The sequence below is a fragment of the Pseudorca crassidens genome, chromosome X (assembly GCF_039906515.1).
Source record: "Pseudorca crassidens isolate mPseCra1 chromosome X, mPseCra1.hap1, whole genome shotgun sequence".
NCBI lineage: Eukaryota > Metazoa > Chordata > Mammalia > Artiodactyla > Delphinidae > Pseudorca > Pseudorca crassidens.
The window spans coordinates 117,281,641-117,306,435 of record NC_090317.1 but is presented as its reverse complement, the minus strand read 5'-3'; the positions used below and the strand labels follow the sequence as shown (position 1 = coordinate 117,306,435).

The following is a 24,795-nucleotide window of genomic DNA, read 5'->3' as shown; positions in this document are numbered from 1 at the left end:
CCACATTTATTCACCTTTTTCAGAGACTCACTCACCCCTATCTGTGCGTCTTAATGACCCAAAGGCACTGAAGATCCGGCTTAAATGGCCTTAAAGAAAATTACCTTCTCGGTTATAGCTAGGAAAGTATCTTAGCAGCTGTGTTTTCACTGAAACGGTTATAATATCAAAAGATTTGCAAGCTACCTCACATTTATTATCCCCCATCGATATTTAATAATTTCACTCTCAAGCACTGCAGCCTAATTTACGCCTTGCACACTGGCAATAGTAAGACGGTGTCCTCCTCCCACAGTGTCCTCACGGGGCTCAGCTGATATTTAGCAGCAACATGATTAACCCAGGATGAGACAGAGCGGGCCAAGAATTCACCCCCCCGAAAAGGACTGATTTAGCTGCTTCCATTCAGTTTAGAGAAAATGAAGACCTCAGAAGACACTTTCTTCAAAATGATCTAAAGTCAGAACTCTCAAAATACCACACACTTATAACCGGTCACACTTCCTCGGGGTGGGAGCTGGAATCCCCCTGCTGTTGGAGGGAGTCTGATACAGAAATGTTTTCTGACCTGGGCCTGCAGATCCCTGCTCAGGTGGTCTAGCAAGAAGATGCTGAGGGGCTTCCCTGGTAGCACAGTGATTAAGAATCCACCTGCCAATTCAGGGGACACAGGTTCGATCCCTGGCCCAGGAAGATCCCACATGCCACGGAGCAACTAAGCCTGTACATCACAACTACTGAGCCTGCGCTCTAGAGCCCGCGAGCCACAACTACTGAGCCCATGAGCCACAACTACTGAAGCCCGCGCACCTAGAGCCCGTGTTCCGCAACAAGAGAAGCCACCACAATGAGAGGCCCGCACACGGCAACGAAGAGTAGCCCCAGCTCACCGCAACTAGAAAAAGCCCCCGCACAGAAACGAAGACCCAACACAGCCAAAAATTAAAAAAAATTTAAAAAAAAGAAGAGGATGCTGGGAGAGTAGGGAAAACACCACCTCACAGACACAACTCTGTGGAACACACACTCCCAGAAAGAATAAGGGTAGGCGGGGGCGGAGGGGGGGCGGCTGACGTGGCCACAAGGCAGTGAGGGCCATGGGGTGATGGACAATAGAGTTAAGTGTAAATCTAGCTTAACAGCCGGGCCCTTTGAGCCAATCCCTCTATTAGTTGTCACAGGAGCCCTTGCCATCCTAACTATTTTAATGTACCCCTGATTTATACCAAACTGCCAACCACCTGCCACCCAAACCTGTACTGAAACAGCACACGGCCACCACCAAGGCTGCAAAGGCCCATCAAGAGATGACTGATGCCCTCCATCTCCCCTAAGCCAGTAATTGTCCTCAAGCCTTTTGGGGTAAATGGAAAAGCTAAGCCCTCGAGGCCCCACAGCCCATTCCCTCCCCATTTGGCTAAGGGCCGTAGCTTCCACCACCAGCGGGCTGGGGCTGTGTGGGGAAAGAGCCTGCTGCCACCGGGGCCCTTCCAGGAGAAGCCGCCCTGCCCTAGCTGAGGCGAAAATCCTACGCTGGGGAGAGGAAGTCAAGAGAAAGAGCTGGGGCTGAAAGGTTGTAATGTTCAGCTCAGCCCCGCATGAAGGGAAATGCAAGGGTCCCGCGCCTGCTGGCTTTCTGGATCAAGTTCCCTCAAGGCCCTAAGGACCTGTGGCTCCTGTTCATATCCCCCGAGTCCCCTATTTCCCTAAATGACTCAGTAACCGCAGTCCAGCTACGTGAAGCAACTTGAATGAGCTGATGCTCCTTATACTCAGAAGGGCCTATCTAAAGCCTCACTCATTAGCCAAATTTCACCAACCCAGCGAGCAAGCACTCCCACAGCAAGGCACTGCATCTGGACGTCTGGACGTGATCCTCGGCTGCAGGAGGCTTAAAAACCCAGGTCCTCCAGCGTCTTGTTTCACCAACTTGTAAGTGATCGCCGGGGAAGAAGGGAGGCCCCAAGCAGTGGCTCTAGAAGGGGAGTTCCAAACCAGCGGCACCCCCCGGGAACCTGTCAGAAATGCAGATTCTCTGGCCTCACCCCAGACCTCCTAAATCAGAAGTCACAGGGGTGGGGCCTATAGCAGTCTACATTCCACCAAGCCGTCCCAGAGGTGCTGACACCCACGCTGGCGTGAGAACCACTGTCCAGAGGAATAAGAAGGTTGCCCGCACCGCAAGGTTACAGGAGGTCCAAGACCCTCCGAAGTGGCGAGCTGAATCCGAACTTGCAGGAATGAGCACTTTCATAGCGTGCTCCTCTCTACTCCCTACCTGCCAGGAAAAAAACTGGTTCTTGCCAGGAAATATTATAGCCACGGAAAGCTCAAAGCACATGGCAGTACAGAAAAGGAAACGGCAAAATTCTGACTCCCCCTCTTAGAAGCATCCAATTCCTCCTCAGTCTAATGACCCTGGCAAGAGGGCAGATAAGAGGCAGATATGCGAGGCCTAATCTCTTCACTTACTTCCCAAGGACCCAGGAACGAGGGAGAGCAGTAAATATTTAAGAGACTACGATCCTTGTGACAAGTGGGAAAACTGAATTGAAAGCCTAGTACATTCTGAGGAAGAGACCGTCACTCCCATGACCATGACCTTCCATCCTGGAGGAGTAGTGAGCTATAGACTATACAGGCAGCAGGGGCTTCCAGGAGTGACATGTTGGCTCCTTGCAAGGGAAGAACTAACGAATGGAGGTTGTAAGGTTACGGAGGATAGGATTCTAACAAAAGAGAAAGTTAGTACACACAGGTCCAGTTTGTTGCCACTTTCTATTTCACCGCTGCTTAGTAACAACCTGTACTTCACCTTTCGGTGACATTTTCATTCACCCATCTCATTCAACAGTGAAGCTGAATTCAAGAAGATGGAGGTGAGAGTTAGCAAGATGCTCTAACATCAGACACTGGGGTCCAGATTTCCCATTATCTGCTTGGCTTGAGGTCCAGTTTCCAGGAAAATGGTGCATTAAATGACCAACTACACCGATCAGCATTTATGCACACTTTCTAAAGTTTAGCAGTATATCTATAATGATTGCCTTAGGACAAATTCCGAGAAATGGAATTACTGGCACAGTGGATGTGAAACTATACACAAAGATTTACATACAAAGATGACCACCGTAGTTTTATTTTCAGTGGCAAAAAAGATGGGGAACCTGATGTCTGCCCTGAAGTGTCTGGTTAAACAACTGTGGTATATTCTTACAATGGGACTAAAATGTTCTCAGAAGAGATTTAATGATTTTTGGGAAATTCTAATACACTAAGGGAACAAAGGATCAATATAGTAAATACCATGTTTCAGGGCTTCTATAAATCTAAATGGCATAACAATCCCCTGGAGATCCTGTTAAAATGCAGATTCTGATTCAATAGGTCTAGGGTGGAGCCTGAGATTCTGCATTTCTAATGAGCTCCCAGGTGACGGGACAGTATTTCTCCACATTTTACAATCAGAAAAAATTGGGGCTTCCCTGGTGGCACAGTGGTTGAGAGTCCGCCTGCCGATGCAGGGGACACGGGTTCGTGCCCCGGTCCGGGAAGATCCCACATGCCGCGGAGCGGCTGGGCCCGTGAGCCACGGCCGCTGAGCCTGCGCGTCCGGAGCCTGTGCTCCGCAACGGGAGAGGCCACAGCAGTGAGAGGCCCGGGTACCGCAAAAAAAAAAAAAAAAAAAAAGTATTTTTTTAAGTTTTCAATGAAACATCCAGAAAAGGCTGATCTATAGAGACCGACAGTAGGCAGTGGGCCTGGGGGGTGGGAAAGAACTATAAATGGGCATGAACGGTCTCGTTGGGGTGGTGAAAATATTCTAAAGCATTTTATGGTGATGGTTGTACAGCTGTGTACGTTTACTAAAAATCACAGAAATGTATATTTTAAATGAGCGAATTATATATGTAAAATATGCCTCAAAAAATCATTTTTAAGTGTTTTTTTAAATGACCAGGCAGATTTTTTTAAATGATCACATAGCACTTCTAAAAAAACTGAAATTATTTATTATTTTAAAATAATAATAATTTGAGAGGAGAGTAAGTGGGGTGTTCATGTTTAATGGGTACAGAGTTTCAGTTTGGGAAGATGAAAAAGGTTTAGAGATGAATCATGGTGATGGCTGCTTAACAATGTTAATATATTTAATGCTACAGAACTGTACACCTAAAATGACTGAAATGGTAAACTTTGTATTATATACTATTTACCACAATAAAAATGATAATAATAATAAAATACCTAAACATGAACAGGAGCTGCTTTAAAGTATTGCCAAAGAAGTGTTTCTTTCTCTGCTTCCTTCTTGAGGCCCACAGTATGATTCCTGCAAGGGCCCCATCCTGGCTTGGTGCTCCCATTATAGTGGGTTGAATAGTGACTGCCCCCCAAAAGATATGTCTACATCCTCATTCCCAGAACCTGAAGATGTAAGTAAGTTAAGCATCTTGACTCACGACCCTTTTTCTCATTGCAAACCCCACTATTTTTTAAAGAATTTTTCTTTGAAAAGCATTCATTAGGATGATAGAATAACAGACCCCAGAACTCTGAACAACTCTCTGAAAATGGGGCATAAAATCAGATGAGTGTATTTTAGATGTCTATTCATATTCATTAACTCAAGTTTTGGGAAACAAATGGGCAAAAACTGTAAACACTAAAAAAAAAAATTCTCATCTAATTTTACAAATTTTACCACTTTTAAAGCTGGACATTTGTAACTAAAATAACTATATCCATATCCTTAACTTTCTATCCCAAGTACATCATGCAATCAATTCATTGGTTCCAATTTTCCATGGGTTACTTCCAAGACATTAGAGAACTCAACTTCCAAAAAAACCCTGCTGGCATTCAAAGACCAAAAGAATTACTAAATCTTCCTACTGGAAAATCCAGGCCACTGTTCCCCCAAATGGGCTTAAAATGAACATATATCAATTATCTGACGACCATCTGGTTGCCAGCAAGAGACTTTTGGAAACCAGGCTTAAAACAAAAATGCAGAAACCAGCACATAGTTCAGAAAATCAACAAGATTCAATACTCAAATCACATCTCCCTCCGTAGTTTTTTACCAGCTTTTTTTTTTTTTGGCGGTACAAGGGCCTCTCACTGTTGTGGCCTCTCCCGTCACGGAGCACAGGCTCCGGATGCGCAGGATCAGCGGCCATGGCTCACAGGTCCAGCCGCTCCACGGCATGTGGGATCCTCCCGGACCGGGGCACGAACCCGTGTCCCCTGCATCGGCAGGCGGACTCTCAACCACTGCGCCACCAGGGAAGCCATTTACCAGCTTTTTGATCTCTGATTCTGGAAGCTTCATTTTCCTTAGTCGCTATTCCCTTGACTTCTTCTCATGGTAAAATTATAACTACAACTTACTCTGAGATTCTTTGAAAAGATGATGATGTGAAGAGTAGGTTTGTTTTCTATTCGTGTATGTCTAAGAAACGTGGTACACAATTAAGCTAAACTCAAAATAACTGTTTAGCTGGTGCCTTTTTGTTATTCGAAGAATGTTATCACCACACAAAGAGGAAATCTCAAATCCAAAATGTTATTTTAAGAAACACTCTATCCTGGGGTGGTTCTATTTGGAGGCGACTGCCTCTGGGGTATAATTCAAGGGGCACTGAAAACGTGTCTACCCAAAAATCCCTGTCCCCCATCCCCACTCTCCAGTCTTCCAGAGTTTGAAGTTTTCAGCATGAGATTTAATAATGGACTCAAACAGTGCTAGAACCAAAAGGAGCCTTAGAATTCATCTGGTTCAACTCCCTAAATACATAGATATGGTTATGTGACTTGTCCAAAGTATGGTTCATTCTGTAACAAACATTTCGTGAGCACCCAACCAGCACCAAGCACAGCGCCAGGTACCAGGCAAAGGGAGATACCTCCCCACCCTCTGTCCCGCTCTCTCTAAATTCATAAGCTAGTCTAATGAGAGACAAAATTCAATACCAGAGCTTTAAGAAAAAAAGGTGCCCTCAGTCACAAGAGCAGAAGCGAAGGTTTGCTGGTCTTTGCAGGTCAAGTTTTTGGCATAAAAATTCTCAAACTGCTCAGGATTATTCTCTTAACTGGAAGATCATGGTGCTGTGGCATGAAATTATTATGAGCCACAAAACACTCTATTCTAAATGGGGGCATAAAGTAAACCCCAGAGTCCGTTGACAGATGAATGAATACACAAAAATGTGGTCTATCCCTACAATGAAATATTCTTCACTGTTAAAAACGAAGGAAATTCTGACACATGCTCCAGTACAGATCAACCCTGAGGACATTCTGCTAAGTGAAATAAGCCAGTTACAATAGTACAAATACAGCATGATTCTACTTATATGAGGTACCTAGTGTAGTTAGATTCAGAGAGACAGAAGGTAGAATGGTGGTTGCCAGGGGCTGGGGGGAGGAGGAACGGGGAGTTGTTTGTTCTTTAATGGCTAGAGTTTCAGTTCTGCCAGATGAAAGAGTTCTGGAGATCAGCTGCACAGCAATGTGAATACACTTGACACTACGGAACCATACCTTTAAAAATGATTAAGATGATAACTTTTATGTTATGTGTATTTTACCATAATTTTTAAAAACAGCACCTAAGGAGATGAGCCAAATCCAGTCAAAGACAATTTTTTCCACCTCAAGCATCCAATTTTCTCTGCATGTCTGGGGCCATGGTGGGATCCATGAGCTCTGAGTCATAATTCTAAATAAAACAATGAGAAAGGTGCTGCCTTCAAAAGAATCAAGGTCGGGGTGGAGGGGGAGAGTAAGGAGGAGGGAGAACCAATGAAATGAGATTGGCCAGCCACTGGTAATTGCTGGAACTGGACGATGGGCACAAAGAGGGTCATTATACTATTCCCTCTACTCTAGTGCACATGTGAAACATTTCTAGTGATAACCCATAAAAGTGAAAACCTGGTTAAGAGAATTTCCTTGTCTGAGCAAATGCAAGAGCTTATCCCTTAGATGTCTAGTGTAGCTGGTAATCTTCATTCATTCTGTCCCAGCAAGGCAAAGCCCCCGAGACATTGCAATCAATTTCAGAGTAGCAACAGTGTGAGCTAACACTGCTGCCAGCATGCGTAGCTTTCTTTTTACCCTTTTGAATAGGATACACTTATATCATTCAAATCTCCAAAATAAAACACACACACACATACACACACACACGCACAGACACACACAATCTAGCTCCCACTACCCCAGTTACCACTACTGCTCCTAATTGTAATTAGTTTCTTGCATATCTTCCAGTTTCTTTAAGCAAATGTCATAGGTTAGTGTATGATTCATGCTCTCCCGAACCTTGCTTTTCTCACTTAACAATATATTTGGGAGGTCTTTCCATGTCAGTAAAAAGTGTTCTCATTCTTTTTTCTGGCTGTGGAGTATCCCATATAGTATGGAGATGTACTGTAATTTATTCTTCCCAAGTTGATGGGAAGCTTAGTTGTTCCCAATATTTTCCTATTATAAACCAGATCATACCTATGCTATGAACAAAATTAATCTTATTAGAACAAGGTCGCTCAATATACACTGGGACTATTATATACCTCCACGGTGCGTTACTATTATTCTGGACTAGTAATTTTCCTCTTCTCCTCGGATCTTTACCTGTTCCAGATGTAGCCTAAGCTTAAGCTAAGCTTGTCCACAAGGCCTTTCCTGACCCTCTGGCCCACGGTGAGCACTCTTTCCTTCTTAATTTCTACACTACACATCCTCGTTCAACTTTGCGTGGATTGTTGTTTATTTTTTGAATGTTTGATGCAAATGAATTGTGTGGCGCTGGAGGCCATAACTATTATCTATACTACCTACTGTCTGCACAGCACCTAGCAAGGTTTTAGCAAATAGAGCATACTCAATAAACACAAACCGATTCACTGGAATCAGTAAATGCTTCCCTTACTCGTAATTTGTAGGTTTTCTAGACCTGAGAGGTCTTTCAGAGAAGGGTTCTAGCCAGTTTTGCTCTGTGAATTACTGTAAAATCATAATTAAGTTGTAATTCACTGCAAAAAAAAATTAAAATCCAACAGATTGAGTCCTCCTGGCATGCTCTGCACACAGAACAGGAAACATCATGACATTCGGGAGGTGCCCGACATCTCAATTCACAGGCACAAAATGATACTTAAATAGCATCTGTAGTGGTGACACAGCCAAGATATACAAGAAAGCTACAAGTAACATTTATGGGGGGTAGAGAGAAGCTCCCTCACACTTTTAGGGCAAAATATCGGCATGATTCTCAGTCACATTTCAATTTTACTCCACAATCTATTTCATTCATTCAATCAATCTATACTGAGAGTAGCTGCAGAAGAGCTCTTTGAGGAGGTGACTTCTGAGCTAAAACCTGCAAGACGAATGGAAGCTGTAGACCAGGCGAGGACACTTCTCCTGGGAAGCTGCCAGCTGCAGGCAGAGGGACACAGATGGCAAATTGGGTTCCAGTATCATTGCTGTTATGGCTTGAATTGTATCCTCCAGAAGACGTTTAAGGTCCTACTCTCCAATACCTGTGAATGTGACCTTATGTGGAAATAGGGTCTTTGCAGACAATCAAGTTAAGATGAGGTCATCTGAGTGGGCCTTGATCCACATGACTGACATCTTTACAAAAAGGAGAAATTTGGAAATGGAGATGCGCACGCAGAGAGAACGCCGTGCGAGGATGAGGGCAGAGATCAAGGTGACGCATCTACAAGCCAAGGAACATCAAAGCTCACCAGCAAACCCCCCAGGAGCTAGGAGAGAGGCCTGGAACAGAGTCTCCCTCAGAACTTCAGAAGCTAGGAGAGAGGCCTGGAACAGAGTCTCCCTCAGAACTTCAGAAGCTAGGAGAGAGGCCTGGAACAGAGTCTCCCTCAGAACTTCAGAAGAAATCAACCCTGCCCACTCCACAATCTTGGACTTCCAGGCTCCAGAACTGTGAGACAATACATTTCTGTTGTTTAAGTACCCCTAGTTGGTGGTACTTTGTGACGGCAGCCTTAGCAAACTAATACAGTGGATATTAGGTACAGGAAATATTTATACCACACCCAAAGGTGCTTTCAATTAATTTTAGCAGCAGAATCCTTGTCCTAAATAAAATTGTACCTGGAACACCAGTATGTTAGGAGATTAAAAGGATGAAAAGGATTAATCAGAAGAAAATATTTCATTGCGTGTTATAAACCCATGAAGTACCCACTTCCTCTGATCCCAGGAGTTCTTTGCAACCCTGTTTGAAAAGCACTTAAAAGGAAAGTAAAAAAAAAAAAGAAAGAAAGAAAGGAAAAAACCCCTCAAATCAGGCTGAAGCCAGAAAACCCAGGTGGGGGACAGGGTGGTGGTTTCTATCATTATACTATTAAATCACCGGCACCATTTATGAGTACCTGCTCTAAGCCAGGATTATGTCTGTCCCTCACATAGACTCTGAAAGGCAGGTGTTGTGGTCTTCTCTTTAGTGATGGGGGAAGCAAAATTGGAGGAGCTGACTTGCTAAAAGCACCTATATTAATTTGCCAGGGCTGTCATAAAAAATACCACAGACTGGGGGGCTTAAACAACAGAATTGATTTCTCACAGTTCTGGAGACTAGAAGTCCAAAATCAAGGTGTCAGCAGGTTTGGTTTCATCAGAGGCCTCTCTCCTTGGCTTGCAGGCTGCCACCGTCTCACTGCGTCCTCACATGGTCTTTGCTTGGTGTACGCATCCCTGGTGTCTCTCCGTATCCTAGGCCCCTTCTCTTACAAGGACACCAGTTAGACTAGCCTCATATGAATTTGGGGGGGTGTACAATTCAGCTCATAACAGCTCCTTAAGGAAAAAGTCACAGAGCCCACATTCCATCCCAGAACCATTTGGCTCCAAAGGCCATTTTCCTTGGATCACACTGTCTGCCTCTAAAAGGTTCTCTTTATTTGCTATAAAAGAAAATCTATTACTTGAACAATAAGAAAAATAAAGTTCTCTGGCTTGTTTCTTTTTTAAGACTCCCTGCTGAGGTGTAGGCCATGCCTCTGGAAGCTCCCCGGAGAACAGTGTCAGCAGGGCCCCGGGTGTAAGCCCTGGAGGGATGAGGAGAAGGCAGAGGAGAGCCCAAGGAGCCCCGCTGGAGGCCAAACCTAAAAAGCCGTCAGCTTCCGCCTTCAGGGCAGGGGCCCCTGCCCCGAGTTCCTAGGTCATCTCCTAGCATTAGCTACAGCACTGGACAACGGCGTGCATATCAAGAGTTGCCCCAATTTCAGGCTCACTGACAGGAAAAGTCAGTTTCCTCAGCCCTGCTTTCCTCTCTGTATCTCAGCCTCGGGGTGGCTCACCCCAGGCTGACTCAAAAAATTCTGGCCAAGACTGCAGTGAGTGAACATTTGAAGTGCCCATCAGAAAGCCCCCCGACTTCTCAGAAAATACAGGCCCCTCACTGTTATCCAGGGCTGTGGCAGCTGCTGCGCCCGCCAGGGGTCATGGAACCACCTTCAAACACTGGCCAACCTCCGTGGCTTCAAATACAAAACCAATAAAATATGGCACCTTGCTGTGCCCTCCCTTGGGCAGGAAAGCAAGGCCCTTAAGAGTGAGGCAACAGAGACCTTAATGATCACCGTCCTGGGGCCCAAAGGGGGGCCGTCCAGGGATGGTCCTCTTTTACCAGAGACCCCATAAAATGAGGATTCTGAAGTGAGCACCCAACCCAAATACGTATATGCCAAACACTGTGCTAGGGCGATGAGGACTAGAAACCAAAGGGTGATGAACATTTGATTAGGGAGACAAAGCTGGTCACAAATAAGATAATAAAACAACAAAAGGTCCAAAATGCAGCACTGACCGTAATTATCAGTTTTTTAAAAGGACAGTACAGGGCTTCCCTGGTGGCGCAGTGGTTGAGAGTCCGCCTGCCGATGCAGGGGACACGGGTTTGTGCCTCGGTCTGGGAAGATCCCACATGCCGCGGAGCGGCTGGGCCCATGAGCCATGGCCACTGAGCCTGCGCGTCCGGAGCCTGTGCTCCGCAACGGGAGAGGCCACAGCAGTGAGAGGCCCGCGTACCACACAAAAAAAGGACAGTACAAAAAATTATCAATATGGAGTAGACAAAGACGGAAAAGGGAGAAACATCAGAAAAGACTTTACAGAAAACGTAAGGGGAGTGAAAATGGCTATGAAATGACTGTATCACATTAGAGTTACGTTTATTATATTGACATGTTACATTTAGTACATTGTACCAAATGCTAAATGACATGCTCTTCTATTTCAGAGACTCACTGAGAAGTAAATATTGCAACCTCTTTAGTAACAAAGGTCCATTTCTAACCACCTCAATTCTAATTGAGACACTCCGTCAAACATCACCAGAAAGTCACCTACCTGGGTATCGTCTCCCAGCTTTACACATGTACTTCTTACTCCACGGTTGACAAAAGTAAAAGCCAGTTCCAGACCAATTCCAGGAGAAAGTCAGTAAATAAATCTCCCCCTTGGTTCCCCCAAGGCCAGGAGTCAATCCCTAGAATGGTCACTAGGGAGACTGTGGGCTCCTCCTAACCAATTATGGCCCTTCCCATAGATGAGGTTCAACCACAGGGTTTATTAATCCATAGTTTATGCCAGGCAGAAAAAAAAAATGCCTGCTGGAAGCAAGCCAGGATATATATGTATGTATGTATGTATGTATGTATGTATGTGTGTGTGTGTATATATATATATATATGTGTGTGTGTGTGTGTGTGTATATATATATATATATATATACGATTGGTAGAAGGGCAATTAGCAGTATCTATGAAAATTCTAAGGACAGACTCTTAACCCAACAACTCCACTGCTAGACATTTATCCTTCAGGTGCACTCACATAAATAGGGTGCTTTGTTGCTGATGAAAAAGAAAGGCCTGAAAGAACCCCAAATAGGGCACCAACTGCACAGAATAAGGTGCAGACATAGAAGGAAACTTTAACTGAAAAAAGCCATTCGGATCAGACCTTGCATACTGTCTAGTTTGTGGGGTTTAAAAAAATTTTTTGTATGTTTTTATTGTTTGTAGTTGCATTAAAAATATCTAGGGAATTAAAAAAACAAGAGGGGAGTAAAGTAGGGAATATTTAAGCTCTTCTGTACTGCTTCAATGTTTTTACCACGAGGTTTTTTTTTTCCATTTTAAACACGTATAAGAAAAATACTTGAGCAATGAGAATTCATGAGAACATAGCCCTAAATTACTCTCAGAAGTGAACAGTATTAAAGGAAGACTCACTGATTGTCAATGGGCTGTAATTCCTACTCAGGAAGTAGCCTGAGTTAAGAGTGGTTTTCATGAGCAAGGCCTGAAACCTAAATGGTTTCTCATTAATCATCATTTAATCAGAAAACCAAAGAACTTTCCACACTCCATTCTGCAAGCTGAGTGCATAAACAAAATTTTATCAATGCCCTTTCCATAATTTTAAGGGGCAAAAGTACGTAATATAATCAAAATACAATCCAGCACATTATGACCTGGATACTTGTTCATTAGATGCTAAAATTTCCTTATTTCTATAAGGAAAAAAAAGCTGTGAAAGGCTTAGATGCACACCATGAATCCTCAACAGAGCTCTGCATGTAAAAGCAAAAGCAAAAGTAGATACAAAACAAATGTACACAACAGGAGGCTGAGTGAATAAATTATACTGTAGCCATACAATGAAACGCTCTGCAGCTCTATATCATAGACATAGAAATATATCTGCAGTGATTATAACAGCATTTGTGGCACAGCCCTATTTGAAAAATGATACACATATTTATACACTTGTGTTCAAAAAGGTTAGAAGGAGCGAAAGCATAATGTGAATTGTATCAATAGTTATCTCTGGGCAGTTGGATCACAGGAGATTTTGTATGTGCATATTTCAGCTGATCTCTATTCTAACTTTTCTATTACAAAACATTTTTAATTGTGTGATTTTTGACTTTAAAAAATGGTGGCTATCTTATCCTTCCCTGGGATAAGAACCCAATGTTCTTTTGTGGAAGCGAATTTCACGTGAAATGTGTTGCTTGTCCTCTTTTCTGCCCCTTTGTGGGGCTTTCAATAGTTTTTCTGATGCTTTAGAAACTAGAGAGAGAGGGAAATGACAGGTGTAACCAGGGGCAATTGTGTTGCAGGGGACATTTGACACTGCCTGAAGACGTTTTTCACTGTCACAACTGGGGGAGGAAAGGAGGTGTGTGTATTGGCATCTAGTGGGTAGAGGTCAGAGATGCTGCTAAACATCCTACAGTGCATGGGACAGCCCCACAATAGGCTTAAATAGCCGAAAATGTCAACAGTGTCGAGGTTGTGGAATCCTGTGTTGGGGTTAATGAATCTCCAGGTGACGTCCTAATGCTCCATAAGCAGCACCCTCGAGGTGTAAACTAGTATATGTAGGATGGATAAACAACTAGGTCCTACTGTACAGCACAGGGAACTATACTCAATATCCTGTGATAAACCATAATGGAAAAGAATATGAAAAGAAGAATGTCTATATGTGTATAAATGAGTCACTTTGCTGTACAGCAGAGATTGGCACACCATTGTAAATCAACTAAACTTCAATTTAAAAAAAATAAAATTAAAAAAACCCCACAGCACCGTCGAATAGCTGCATAAGGCATGTCTGGCAGGGTAGAAAATGCTGATGGAGGCAGAATATCTGCGTCGAATCTGGGATCAGCTCCTTTTCTGGCTGTAAAACCTCAGGCAGGTGACCACGTCGGCCTGCTGACCTTGCATCCTCCTTCCGAAAATGGAAATACCACCACCCACACCACAGGGCCAAGAAGTTTCAACGCAGTACAGTAGGAGAAAGGGTTTTGTAAATAATAAAGCACCAGGCATTTGTGAACAGTATTATCACTCCAGGCTACTCATCTTCTAGATTCAGCAATGAGCTCACACAGAGGATTTCAATGGGTCTTCGCCTAGCACATTCCTACTGCCCTTAGTCACACATCACGGCAGTGATTTTCACTAAAGACGGGGACTGGAAAACATCAAGAACGCTGTTTTAATACTACATGTTCCTTGACCTAAATTGTGAAGCAGTAGAACTTAGTGGTCAAATGACAAGACCTGAAGTTTCAGAGTGAAAGAATTTATCGGGACTTCCCCGGTGGCACAGTAGTTAAGAATCCACCTGCCAATGCAGGGGACACAGGTTCAAGCCCTGGTCCGGGAAGATCCCACATGCCGCGGAGCAACTAAGCCCGTGCGCCACAACTACTGAGCCTGCGCTCTAGAGCCCGCGAGCCACAACTACTGAGCCCGCGAGCCACAACTACTGAAGCCCGCGCACCTAGAGCCCGTGCTCCGCAACGAGAGAAGCCACCGCAATGAGAATCCCGCGCACCGCAACAAAGAGTAGCCCCTGCTCGCCTCAACTAGAGAAAGCCCGCATGCAGCAACGAAGACCCAATGCAGCCAAAAATAAATAATGTATATAAATAAAATAAATTTTTTTAAAAAGAATTTATCATCTGAACCAGGACATTTTGGAATGAAAAGGAGGTTATCGATGTCAATGCTAGGACAATAGGCAAACACCAGGACAGTCCCCTGGCAAACAGGGACATAAGCTCACTCTAAAGGTAAGGATATTCACAGTGCCTACGTCAAAGGCTTGTTCTGATGACTAGATCAGATCAAAGAGGCAAAGCACATAGTACACACTAGTAAATGCTAGCTATGATTTTTTTTTTCTTTCTCCCTCCATTCATCCAGCAAGTACTTACTGCCCTGGCATGACGCTCAGCTCCAAGAAAAGAACAGTAACTCATTCTTTTGTTGTTGTTTTTTTTAATATATTTATTTATTTTTGGCTGCATTGGGTGTCCGTTGCTGTGCGCGGGCTTTCTCTAGTTGCGGCGAGCGGGGGCTACTCTTCATTGTGGTGCGCGGACTTCTCATTGTGGTGCCTTCTCTTGTTGCAGAGCACAGGCTCTAGGCACGCGGGCTTCAGTAGTTGTGGCTTGCAGGCTCTAGAGCGCAGGCTCAGTAGTTGTGGTGCACAGGCTTAGCTGCTCCGCGGCATGTGGGATCTTCCTGGACCAGGGCTCGATCCCGTGTCCCCTGCATTGGCAGACAGGTTCTTAACCACTGCTCCACCAGGGAAGTCCCAATACAGCCGCTCCCTATCCCCAGCGGGGTGCCTCCTCTTGGGCCACAGTGTGTGTGTGTTACAGTCCCAGGACTTTTTTTGCACAAGCACAGTCACAACACATGCAGAATTAAGCACCAACCCACAGTGAGCACCACAGGTCAAGAGCTTATCTAGTCCACAATGACTAAAGGATTTTATTATTATCCCAAAGTCCCTGATTCAAGGAAGCTGCTGTAGTTTGACAAAATTTGCTATCACTGCATTTCACCAAGGGCGTTGATTACCCAAATTTTGTAACAGCATGTAATGTTTAAAACCCCAGTAAATGCTCTCTTTCATTTCTGCGGACATCCCATTACAACGAACTATGGACAATTTGTCCACCTAGACAGCCTTGCAGACACACATATTACGAAAGCTGAGTTACTCTAGCTTGCATTTGTATTGAGATGCATTTATGTCTTTCGCCAAGAAATAAGCAGTTTGCTTCAGTGTGCTAAAACAATTTTCTCTAAAAGTCAATACCGGGGCTTCCCTGGTGGTGCAGTGGTTGAGAGTCCGCCCGCCGATGCAGGGGACACGGGTTCGTGCCCCTGTCCGGGAAGATCCCACATGCTGTGGAGCGGCTAGGCCCGTGAGCCATGGCCACTGAGCCTGCGCGTCCGGAGCCAGTGCTCCGCAACGGGAGAGGCCACAGCAGTGAGAGGCCCGCGTACCGCAAAAAAAAAAAAAAAAAAAAAAAGTCAATACCCACCATGAGAGGTAGAAGTTCCTTATTTCACACAAAAGTTCATTGGCTTCTAGGGGCCTGGGACTCTAATCACAAGTTCCCTTCCCTCCTTCCCATTCACACCCCTCCCCCAAATTTCAGTAAAATTGGTCTCAATTACTATCACCATAAATCCTCACACTTGAATGTTTCCATATCCAACCTCGGGGCCTGGCCCTTTCCCCCTCCTCCTCGTTGTTCATATTTTGCCAGGCCCATGCTCAGCCAGCCTCCTTTTCTGCCCATTTCTGACAGCCCTTACGGAAGCCTTGTTCCATTCCTTGGCTGGTTGTTAGATCTAAAGTACCAGTCAGGCCCCATCACTGGAAACACAAAATATCGATCTAAAAAGAGAAATTCTATCAAGTAAGCTAGATGTGCATAATTCAGAACAAATCGTGGGCATATCTGTTTCTGTTGTACTCCATGCCTGCCTGTCTTGATTCAAAGAAGCTTAATTAGCGGTGTGTGTTTTGATTTGATGGTTACACAGATATGTTCAGTTTGCAAAACTTCAACAAGCTTACTCTCATGTGCATTTTATATATGTATGTTATACTTCCACAGACATTTTAGAAAGTAGCTTACATCATGTAAAGCTCTATGTAAAGTAAGCATATATTACATCTCACCTACACTAGTGTTTGTCAAGCTGTTTCCAAAAGAGTTCCGGTTGCCATCAATTAGTGGGTCATGCAATCAGTTTAGAAGGTCCATGTTATATTTAGTGTCATATCTCTTTAGGATACTTCTCTCTGTGATCGTTTTTCAGACCTTCCTTGTTTTTGATGACCCTGAAAGTTTTAAGGGGTAATGGTTATATATTTTGTATCACTTCCTCTTTTGGGATTTGTCTGATGTTTTCCCAGTGGTTAGATTGAGTTATGTATTTTGCGCAGAAGACTGCAGAGGTAAAGTGCCACAGTCAACACATCATGTCAAGGGTACATATTATCAACGTGGCATTGATATTGACTTCCATCACCTGACTGAGATAGTGGTTGTCAGGTTTCTCCACTATGAAGTTATTCTTGTCTCCTTTCTTCCATAATTTAAAAGGAAGTCATTATGCATAACCTAGACTTAAGGAATGGGGATTTAGGCTCTCTCTCCTTGAGGTCAAAGTATCTACTTAAATTATTTGGAATTCTTTGGCAAGGGGTATTTGTTTATGTGCCCCATTTATTTACTTATTCAATCTTCTTTACATCAATATGGACTCATGGAAATTTACTTTATACTTTAGGCTTTAATCCAATACTAATTTATTTTGTTATTCAAAGTATTTCAGATTTGGCCACTGGGACCTCTTCAGGTGGCTAATTTGTCCCTTTGACATACCTCCATCAATGTAGATTTTTTAAAAATCACTTTCTGGCACTACAAGATGCTCTGTCTCATCCTGTATATTTCCTGCTTCAGCCCTGGAATCATTTTTCCAAGGAACCTTGGTTACTTTGCTAGAGAATGCTTTTAGAAACCTAAATCTGACTGCTAGGTGTGTTTTTTGCTACTGGATATTCACTTCTTCTAGGTCCTGTCAGCTGCTAGAACATGAAGCATGTTAGTACATGTGTGTACTAACCTGTATATATACATATATCTATAAATATTTCATATAGAAATCATCTGAATCTATTTTCAGCTAAACATGAGTTCAAATTAATGTCTTCAACTATAAATCATAACCACAAGAATCATTCTAGCCTATTCACTTCTATAACCTCCCGTCCAATCAGTGAGAAACTTGGCTCTCCCATCTGCCATTCATTTACTTAACTGTTAAATTCCAGTACACATGTATAACAGTATCAGAATTTCTAACCTGTACCCCCAGGGGAAACAGCGTCATCAACTAAAGTACAGCACTTACGTGCAATTTCTTTTGCCTTTACTCTTACAGATTCTACTCATTTCCAAAGTCATTTAGGGCCACGCCTTATCCCCCATCCGCTTCACTAAGATTGTTTTATGCAATTATAAAACAACTAGACTATCTTGTCACAGTATGCATTCCTTCCTAGGATCACCCAACTACTTAAATGATTTTTAAAATGTGCATACATTAATATTTACTCTTTGTTCTGCAAACTTCTCTGGGCTTTCACAAATGCATGTCATGTATCTAGCATCCAAGTATTATACAGAATATTTTGACCACCCTAAAAATTACCTGTGTTTCAGCTAGTCAACTCTCCTTCTATTCCCTAAACCCCTAGCAACCACTGATCTTTTTACTGCCTCTATAGTTTTGCCTTTTCCAGAATTTCCTATAATGTGGGGTCATACATTATTGTGCCTTTTCATACTGGCGTTTTCCACTTAGCAATATGTATGAAACATACATCCAGGCCTTTTCATAGCTCAGTAGCTAATTTCTTTTTATAGCTAAATAATATTACAATGAATGTAATATAGTTTGTTCATCTATTCACCTACTGAGGGGCATCTTGGATTTTTCCAGTTTCTGGCTATTATGAATCAAGTTACTATACATTCATGTACATGTTTTTGTGTCAACATAAGTTTTCAAATCATTTGGGGAAATATCTAGGGGCAGAAGTGCTAAGTCATATATATTTAGCTTTGTAAGAGTATGTTAACTTTTTGGGAAGCTGCCGAACTGCCTTCCAAAGTGGCTGTACCATTTTGCACTCCCATAAGCAATGAATGAAAATTATGGTTGCTCTGTAACCTCATAAGCAGAGGTGAAGTGTTGTTCAGCTATTTTATTTTTAATTGGGATATATGTATTCTTATATCTAAGTTTTAAGTGTTCTTTTTAATATTTTAGACATGAGTCCTTTATCAATGTGTTTTTGAAAATATTTTCTCCCGGCCTGTGGCTTGTATTATGTAGAGAACAAACATATGGAAACCAAGGGGGAAAGAGGGGGTGGGATGAATTGGGAGATTGGGATTGACATCTATACACTATTGACTCTATGTATAAAATAGATAATTAATGAGGACCTACTGTATAGCACAGGGAACTCTACTCAGTGCTCTGTGTTGACCTAAATGGGAAGGAAATCCAAAAATGAGGGGATATATGTATATGTATGGCTGATTCACTTTGCTGTATAGTAGAAACTAACACAGTAAACTAACACAGTAAAGCAACTATACTCCAAAAAAATTTTTTTAAAAAGGAGTGAAATAAAAACAGCTGAGTTCCAAAAAAAAAATTTATAAGGTCCTCACCAGCATTCTGTGTGTGTGTGAGGGGGCGGGTAAGAACACTTCACTTGAGCCTACCTTCTTAAAACTTAAGTGCACAACACAGTACTGCTGCACAGCAGAACTTTACAGCATATTCATCTTGCATAAATGGAACTTTATACCCACTGAATGGCAACTTCCCATTTCCCTCTCCCCCCCAGCCCCTGGCAACCAAGGTATGGAAACAACATCCACCCATTGACGGATGAATGGATAAAGAAACCATGGCATATATATACAATGAAACATTATTCAGCCTTTAAAAAGAAGGGAATCCTGCTATATGCTGACCAGCATTCTTTGAAAAGAACAGAGAATGAAAGAGTGCATCACACACAGTGAAGGCAACTACTGCTTCAGGAAGTGTTTTGCAGCTACATGTATGTGTACATATATGCACATGTGTACTGTATGTGTACATGTATGCTAAGTTGCCAGGTTGTTTTTTAACGGCAAGACATAGTCAAAAAAAAGGCTTGGGGCTTCCCTGGTGGCGCAGTAGTTAAGAATCCGCCTGCCGGGGCTTCCCTGATGGCGCAATGGTTGAGAGTCTGCCTGCCAATGCAGGGGACATGGGTTCAAGCCCTGGTCTGGGAAGATCCCACATGCCGCGGAGCAGCTAGGCCCGTGAGCCACAACTACTGAGCCTGCGCGTCTGGAGCCTGTGCTCCATAACAAGAGAGGCCGCGACAGTGAGAGGCCCGCGCACCGTGATGAACAGTGGCCCCCGCTCGCTGCAACTGGAGAAAGCCCTCACACAGAAACGAAGAACCAAAACAGAAAAAATAAATAAATAAATACATTTAAAAGTCATCTTCTTAAAAAAAAAAGAATCCGCCTGCCAATGCAGGAGACACGGGTTCGAGCCCTGGTCCAGGAAGATCCCACGTGCTGCGGAGCAACTCAGCCCGTGTGCCACAACTACTGAGCCTGCGCTCTAGAGCCCACGAGCCACAACTGCTGAGCCCGCGTGCCACAACTACTGAAGCCCACGCACCTAGAGCCCGTGCTCTGCAACAAGAGAAGCCACCACAACGAGCAGCCCAAGTACCGCAATGAAGAGTAGCCCCAGCTCGCTGCAACTAGAGAAAAGCCCACGGCACAGCAACGAAGACCCAATGTAGCCAAAAATAAATTAATAAATTTATATTAAAAAAAAAAAGCCTAAGAGGGAATTCCTTGGTGGTCCAGTGGTTAGGACTCCACGCTTCCATCGTCAAGGGCCCGGGTTCAATTCCTGGCCGAGTCACTAAGATCCCGCAAGCCGCGTAGCGAGGGAAAAAAAAAAACAGCCTAAGGAACACTGAGTACACCAACAAATAATACGTGGATTTGGAAGCCAGAAAGACCTGGGTTCTGATTCTGGCTGCTTATGACCTATCTAACCTCTGTGAGCCTCCATCTCACCACCTCTAAAATGGGGGTAATACTATTTACTCCCCCGAGTTGGTGTTAAGGAATCAATGAGCTGGCAAACAGTCCACCAGAAAGCACTTAGACACCATCCCCACCCCTGCCGCCATTTACATGGTGCCCGGGGCTAGGTTCCGTACCTGTAGGAAGGACGTTTAAAGGAAATATACAAAGATGGGCAGTATCAACCCCGAGCCCCCATCACAGGACCCCCTTCAAGCCTCTCAGGAGAACAAATCATCACCCAGGGTGGGGAAGTTATTGCCCAGCACACTGGCTGATAAATCATCCAGCTGTGGGTTGTGACCAGAGGGAAAAATCACTTTCCAAGATAAGAGTGTTTTCCCATTCTTCTTGGCAGGAGGTGGGGAAAGGCAGAAGGGGAGGAAGGCCTTGTTAAAGAAATACGCATTTGTTTTAAGCAAATCACTTTGAAGACAGGTGGTTTTCATTTTGAGAACAAAAGTGATGCTTAAAACAGTTAGAGGGTGACTCCTGATACCAGCCATGGGCTTGCCAGGAGAGGGAAACGGGGCCCTGGGGTCTGGAGTGCTCCCAAAGTGCCAGAGCAGTGACGGAGGCACATGGGGTGGGGAGGGTCTGGCACAGAAAAGAGGGAACTAACTTTATCAGCTTGCAGTCGCACACTACTTAAAAGGCATCCACTGTATCAGTCATCCAAAGCCTCTATTCGTTCAACAAATATTTGCTGAGCATCTACTATGTGTCTAGAACTGAGTTAGGCGCCGGGGATACAGTGGAATAAGACAGACAAGGCCTCTGCCCGCACCAGGGCTGAAATTCCAGTGAAGGAGACAGCAAGTGCCAAGTAAATCAATGAGGCAACAAGGGATTTACAGGCTGTGATGTAAGCGCCCTGCAAGAAATAGATGTGGTGATGTGACGGGAAGGGAGAAGGAAACTTAAGATGGAGGAAGTCCCTTTAGATAAGATGGCTCAGGAGGGCTTCTCTGAGTAACACTTGAAAGCAGAACAAGAGCCAGCCAAGCAAGAGCCAAAGAAAGGGTGCTCCCAGGAGAAAGCACCTCAAGTGCCTGGGCCCAGCAGCAGGAAGGGGCTCAGCAGGTGCTAGGGTGGCCAGGGCGGTGGTATGGTAGGAGGAAGTGGCCAAGTGGGAGGGTGACCGCGATGAGGCTGCAAAGATAGGCACGTGCCAGATCATACAAGGCACAGCCGGTGGTGGGCAAGAAGGTGGGTTCCAATGAAGAGCAACAGAGAGCTACTGAAGGTTGGTACATTGTGATACATGACTTTGATGTTGGTTAAGGAAAAAAAGGCACTCTTAAATCATTGCACACAAAACAAAATGTACAGATGATACAATGTCTCCAAAATCAAGGGTAAAAATTACCATTGTGTTACAGCTCATGAGTACAGTTATTAAGGAGTCTTGCCAGCTAGAGACAAACTGTTTTAGCCTAAATATGAGATGAAATACATGGAATTCAATGGGGGCAAAGGGGTGGGAGAACTTGTAACTGACAAGGGAACACTATTATTAGCAATTAACTCACAGGCAGCAAATATAAAGCACCCGGTAAAACTAATTAACAAGACAGGCTCTAGAAAATCCCCCTAAACAAGCAAACACACCTAATGGTGGGAAGGCAATTAGGAATTGACCCATGTGCATGGAGGTTGGCTGAATCCATGAACAGGATGACTGAAACAACTGGATGTAAAGTCACGGCGAAGTAGCTCTACACCTACTTCTGAATCAGAAATCAGATAAATTGCTGAGCAGTGTTCTTCGAGGTTTATCATTCCTTTTTCTTCTCCCTTGCGTCGGCTGAACATAGGTATTGATAACTTGGAAATTCAAAGCTGAAGCAGAAATGGCTCTTCTGAATGATCACTCTCCATCTAGGGCTCTTAGCACAGCCTCCCCAGTCCCCATGATCTCTAAGGCAAACAGATCTGTGAGACATGAGTGCGACACACTCACACCTTCTCCCCGAGACCTCCTTGTTCTGGGGAGTCATGTACCCATGAATAAAAGGGCAACCAGGCCAACTGGCCGGCCTCAAGATAAACCTATGACACCAACCAAGGGAACTCGACGGCCACAAAGGCTGCCCGCAAACAAGCTGGGGACAGCAACATGGGTGGCATTTCAGAGCCCAGCACACTGCTTGCACTGATGGTCTAATATCCCACTGAGGAAGGAGAAGGGGTAAAGGAGGGCAAAATACATCACTTAGGGAGTGCTGACCAAGTGCCAGGTGCTTTCACGCTCATCACTCCAAATAATACAGCAATCCCATGAAGTGCAGTGATCACAATTTTCAAGTGAGAAAAGTAAGACCAGGAGAGATTTGTTAGTGGCCCCAGGCTACAGTTAGCTGAGTGAGGATTTGAGCCTTGCCTGCCACCTGGGCTGGCATCGAGCAACAGGACAGTGACATGAAAAGCCCCCGATCTAACTTTCTGTCCTGCCTCCCTGTCATTCTCCTCTCCTGCCCCCTTATTCCTTCCCACCACAGGAAAGCTGGATTCCACACCTGGCTTCATCCCAGCCTCCCAACTCTGTCAGCTGCCGCAGAAATGTTACCTACTCCCAACCCTTGACAGGGACACTTCACCCGTGAAAGGGCCATCTGCAGGCGTGGGGACTCGGGGGTGGGCTTGGCTGACTGGGGTTGTCTCGTGTGCCGTGTCCCCTGGAAAAAACTCATTGACAGCGGTCAGGAGAAGGAAAGAGCCATCCCGCCAGATGACAGACCTGTTCCAAATCTTTATAGGTGCCGCTACCAAAGGGGCTCAGCCAAAAGCCACTTCTGTCACTGAGGAGGGCTTGGGGAAAGAAATTCCCTTCCTCCGCAAACAAGAAAACTGAAACACCTGGGTCCAAATGGAAAACGGTGTTGCTCACCATCTCGGAAGGACTGAGCCAGGACCAAATTCCCTATCGTGCCTCCCTCCCGGCCTACGAAGCAGTCGGGCAACAGGCTACAAAAGATGCAGACAAAATAACAATCGAAACAGATGTATGGCCTACTTACAATCTCAGACGCATCGGCAGCACTCGGGGCTTTGGCTGCCGAAAGCTCCATACCGCGGAGCATGAAATGGTGAGAGCGGGCTGACTGTGTCTGAACTCTGGGCAGGAGTGTGTTCCGTGCTCGCCGAGAACTGCAAGTCCCTGTGATTCACTTGGCAGCAGAATTATTCTAAGCATCCTGTCCCGTACCCAGCCCACCCGCCCCTCCCGCTACATATTCACACTGGGTGGGTTTTTTTTTTTTTCTCTCTCTGTGCTTATTTCTCTCACAAATCGAGTGAAATGCGTTTTTTTTCAAAATGAATCCAGTCTCTGGCACTTGAGAGTGTGGAACCTTTATGACCCCGGGGAGAAAGAGGAAAAAGAGCCACCTAATTAGGAAGAAGTTGTAACTAACATCAGAGAGGAGAGCTGGAGAACCACAAAGTCTGCAGTCACAGCAAAATGGAGATTATTCGAGACAGCTGAAACACTCCACCCAGCCTCCAGGAGGGGACATGCACGGGAAACAAAGGGCATATGGTGTTTGCTTTCTTCAACATCCGTTCTCACCATTAAGAGCTGCACCAGCAAACGCTCAGTACTTACATGAGGACAAACCTCACTCCAAAACAGACTTGAAAATACAGCTCATAATCAAATAAATGACTGTGCAAAGCAGAGGCCTACCTTGATTTTTCTACTACATATAAAGCAAAGTTTAATAAAGTCCAGATAACTGGCAGAATGTCTATTTGGCTTAGTGAAGTGTGAATTACACTTGAAAGAAAGTCAATTTTTGTTAATTCCAAGTTCATATAGTAACTCGAAAACTGACATATTCAGGACAGGATTTTATTTTTTTTCCTCCAGGAGAGATTCCAACGGGCTAACTTAATAACTAGATAAGAATGATGTTCTATTATTTACTACTAGTGACATTTAAATATTTCTATCCTAAAGCAAACAGGTTTTTCTAAAGAGACTTAAATCATTAATATCCCACAGAAGTTAATGTTACCACCATTCCCACTACTGCCCACACTATTACATCATCCAAAGGTAAACTTCAGAGCACTCCCTGACCAGACTGTGAGGAACTCCTGAACTGGTGAGATCTGAATTGATGACACTTTTCACAGAGACGTAAGGCTAGGGTCAGCTTCAAAAATGCTCAGGTACCATTACTCACAAGCCTACCCAGCAGAGTCCACTCTTGGTCACAGGTGCCCACCTA

At 44.3% G+C, this 24,795-nt stretch overlaps 1 protein-coding gene across 10 annotated transcripts in view; it reads right to left on the bottom strand.

The window, feature by feature from the left end:
* SH3KBP1 (SH3 domain containing kinase binding protein 1) overlaps positions 1-24,795 on the bottom strand; it is a 344,093-nt gene that overhangs the window by 237,275 nt on the left and 82,023 nt on the right. The window contains exon 1 of one of the 10 annotated variants that reach the window (XM_067724408.1): positions 23,581-23,678. The exons of the other annotated variants lie outside the window; for them this stretch is intronic. Within the exon in view, the coding sequence (XP_067580509.1) occupies positions 23,581-23,643 (63 nt within the window). The 5' untranslated portion in view covers positions 23,644-23,678. Of the gene's footprint in view, positions 1-23,580; positions 23,679-24,795 lie in introns of those variants that run through there. 10 annotated transcript variants of the gene reach the window in all.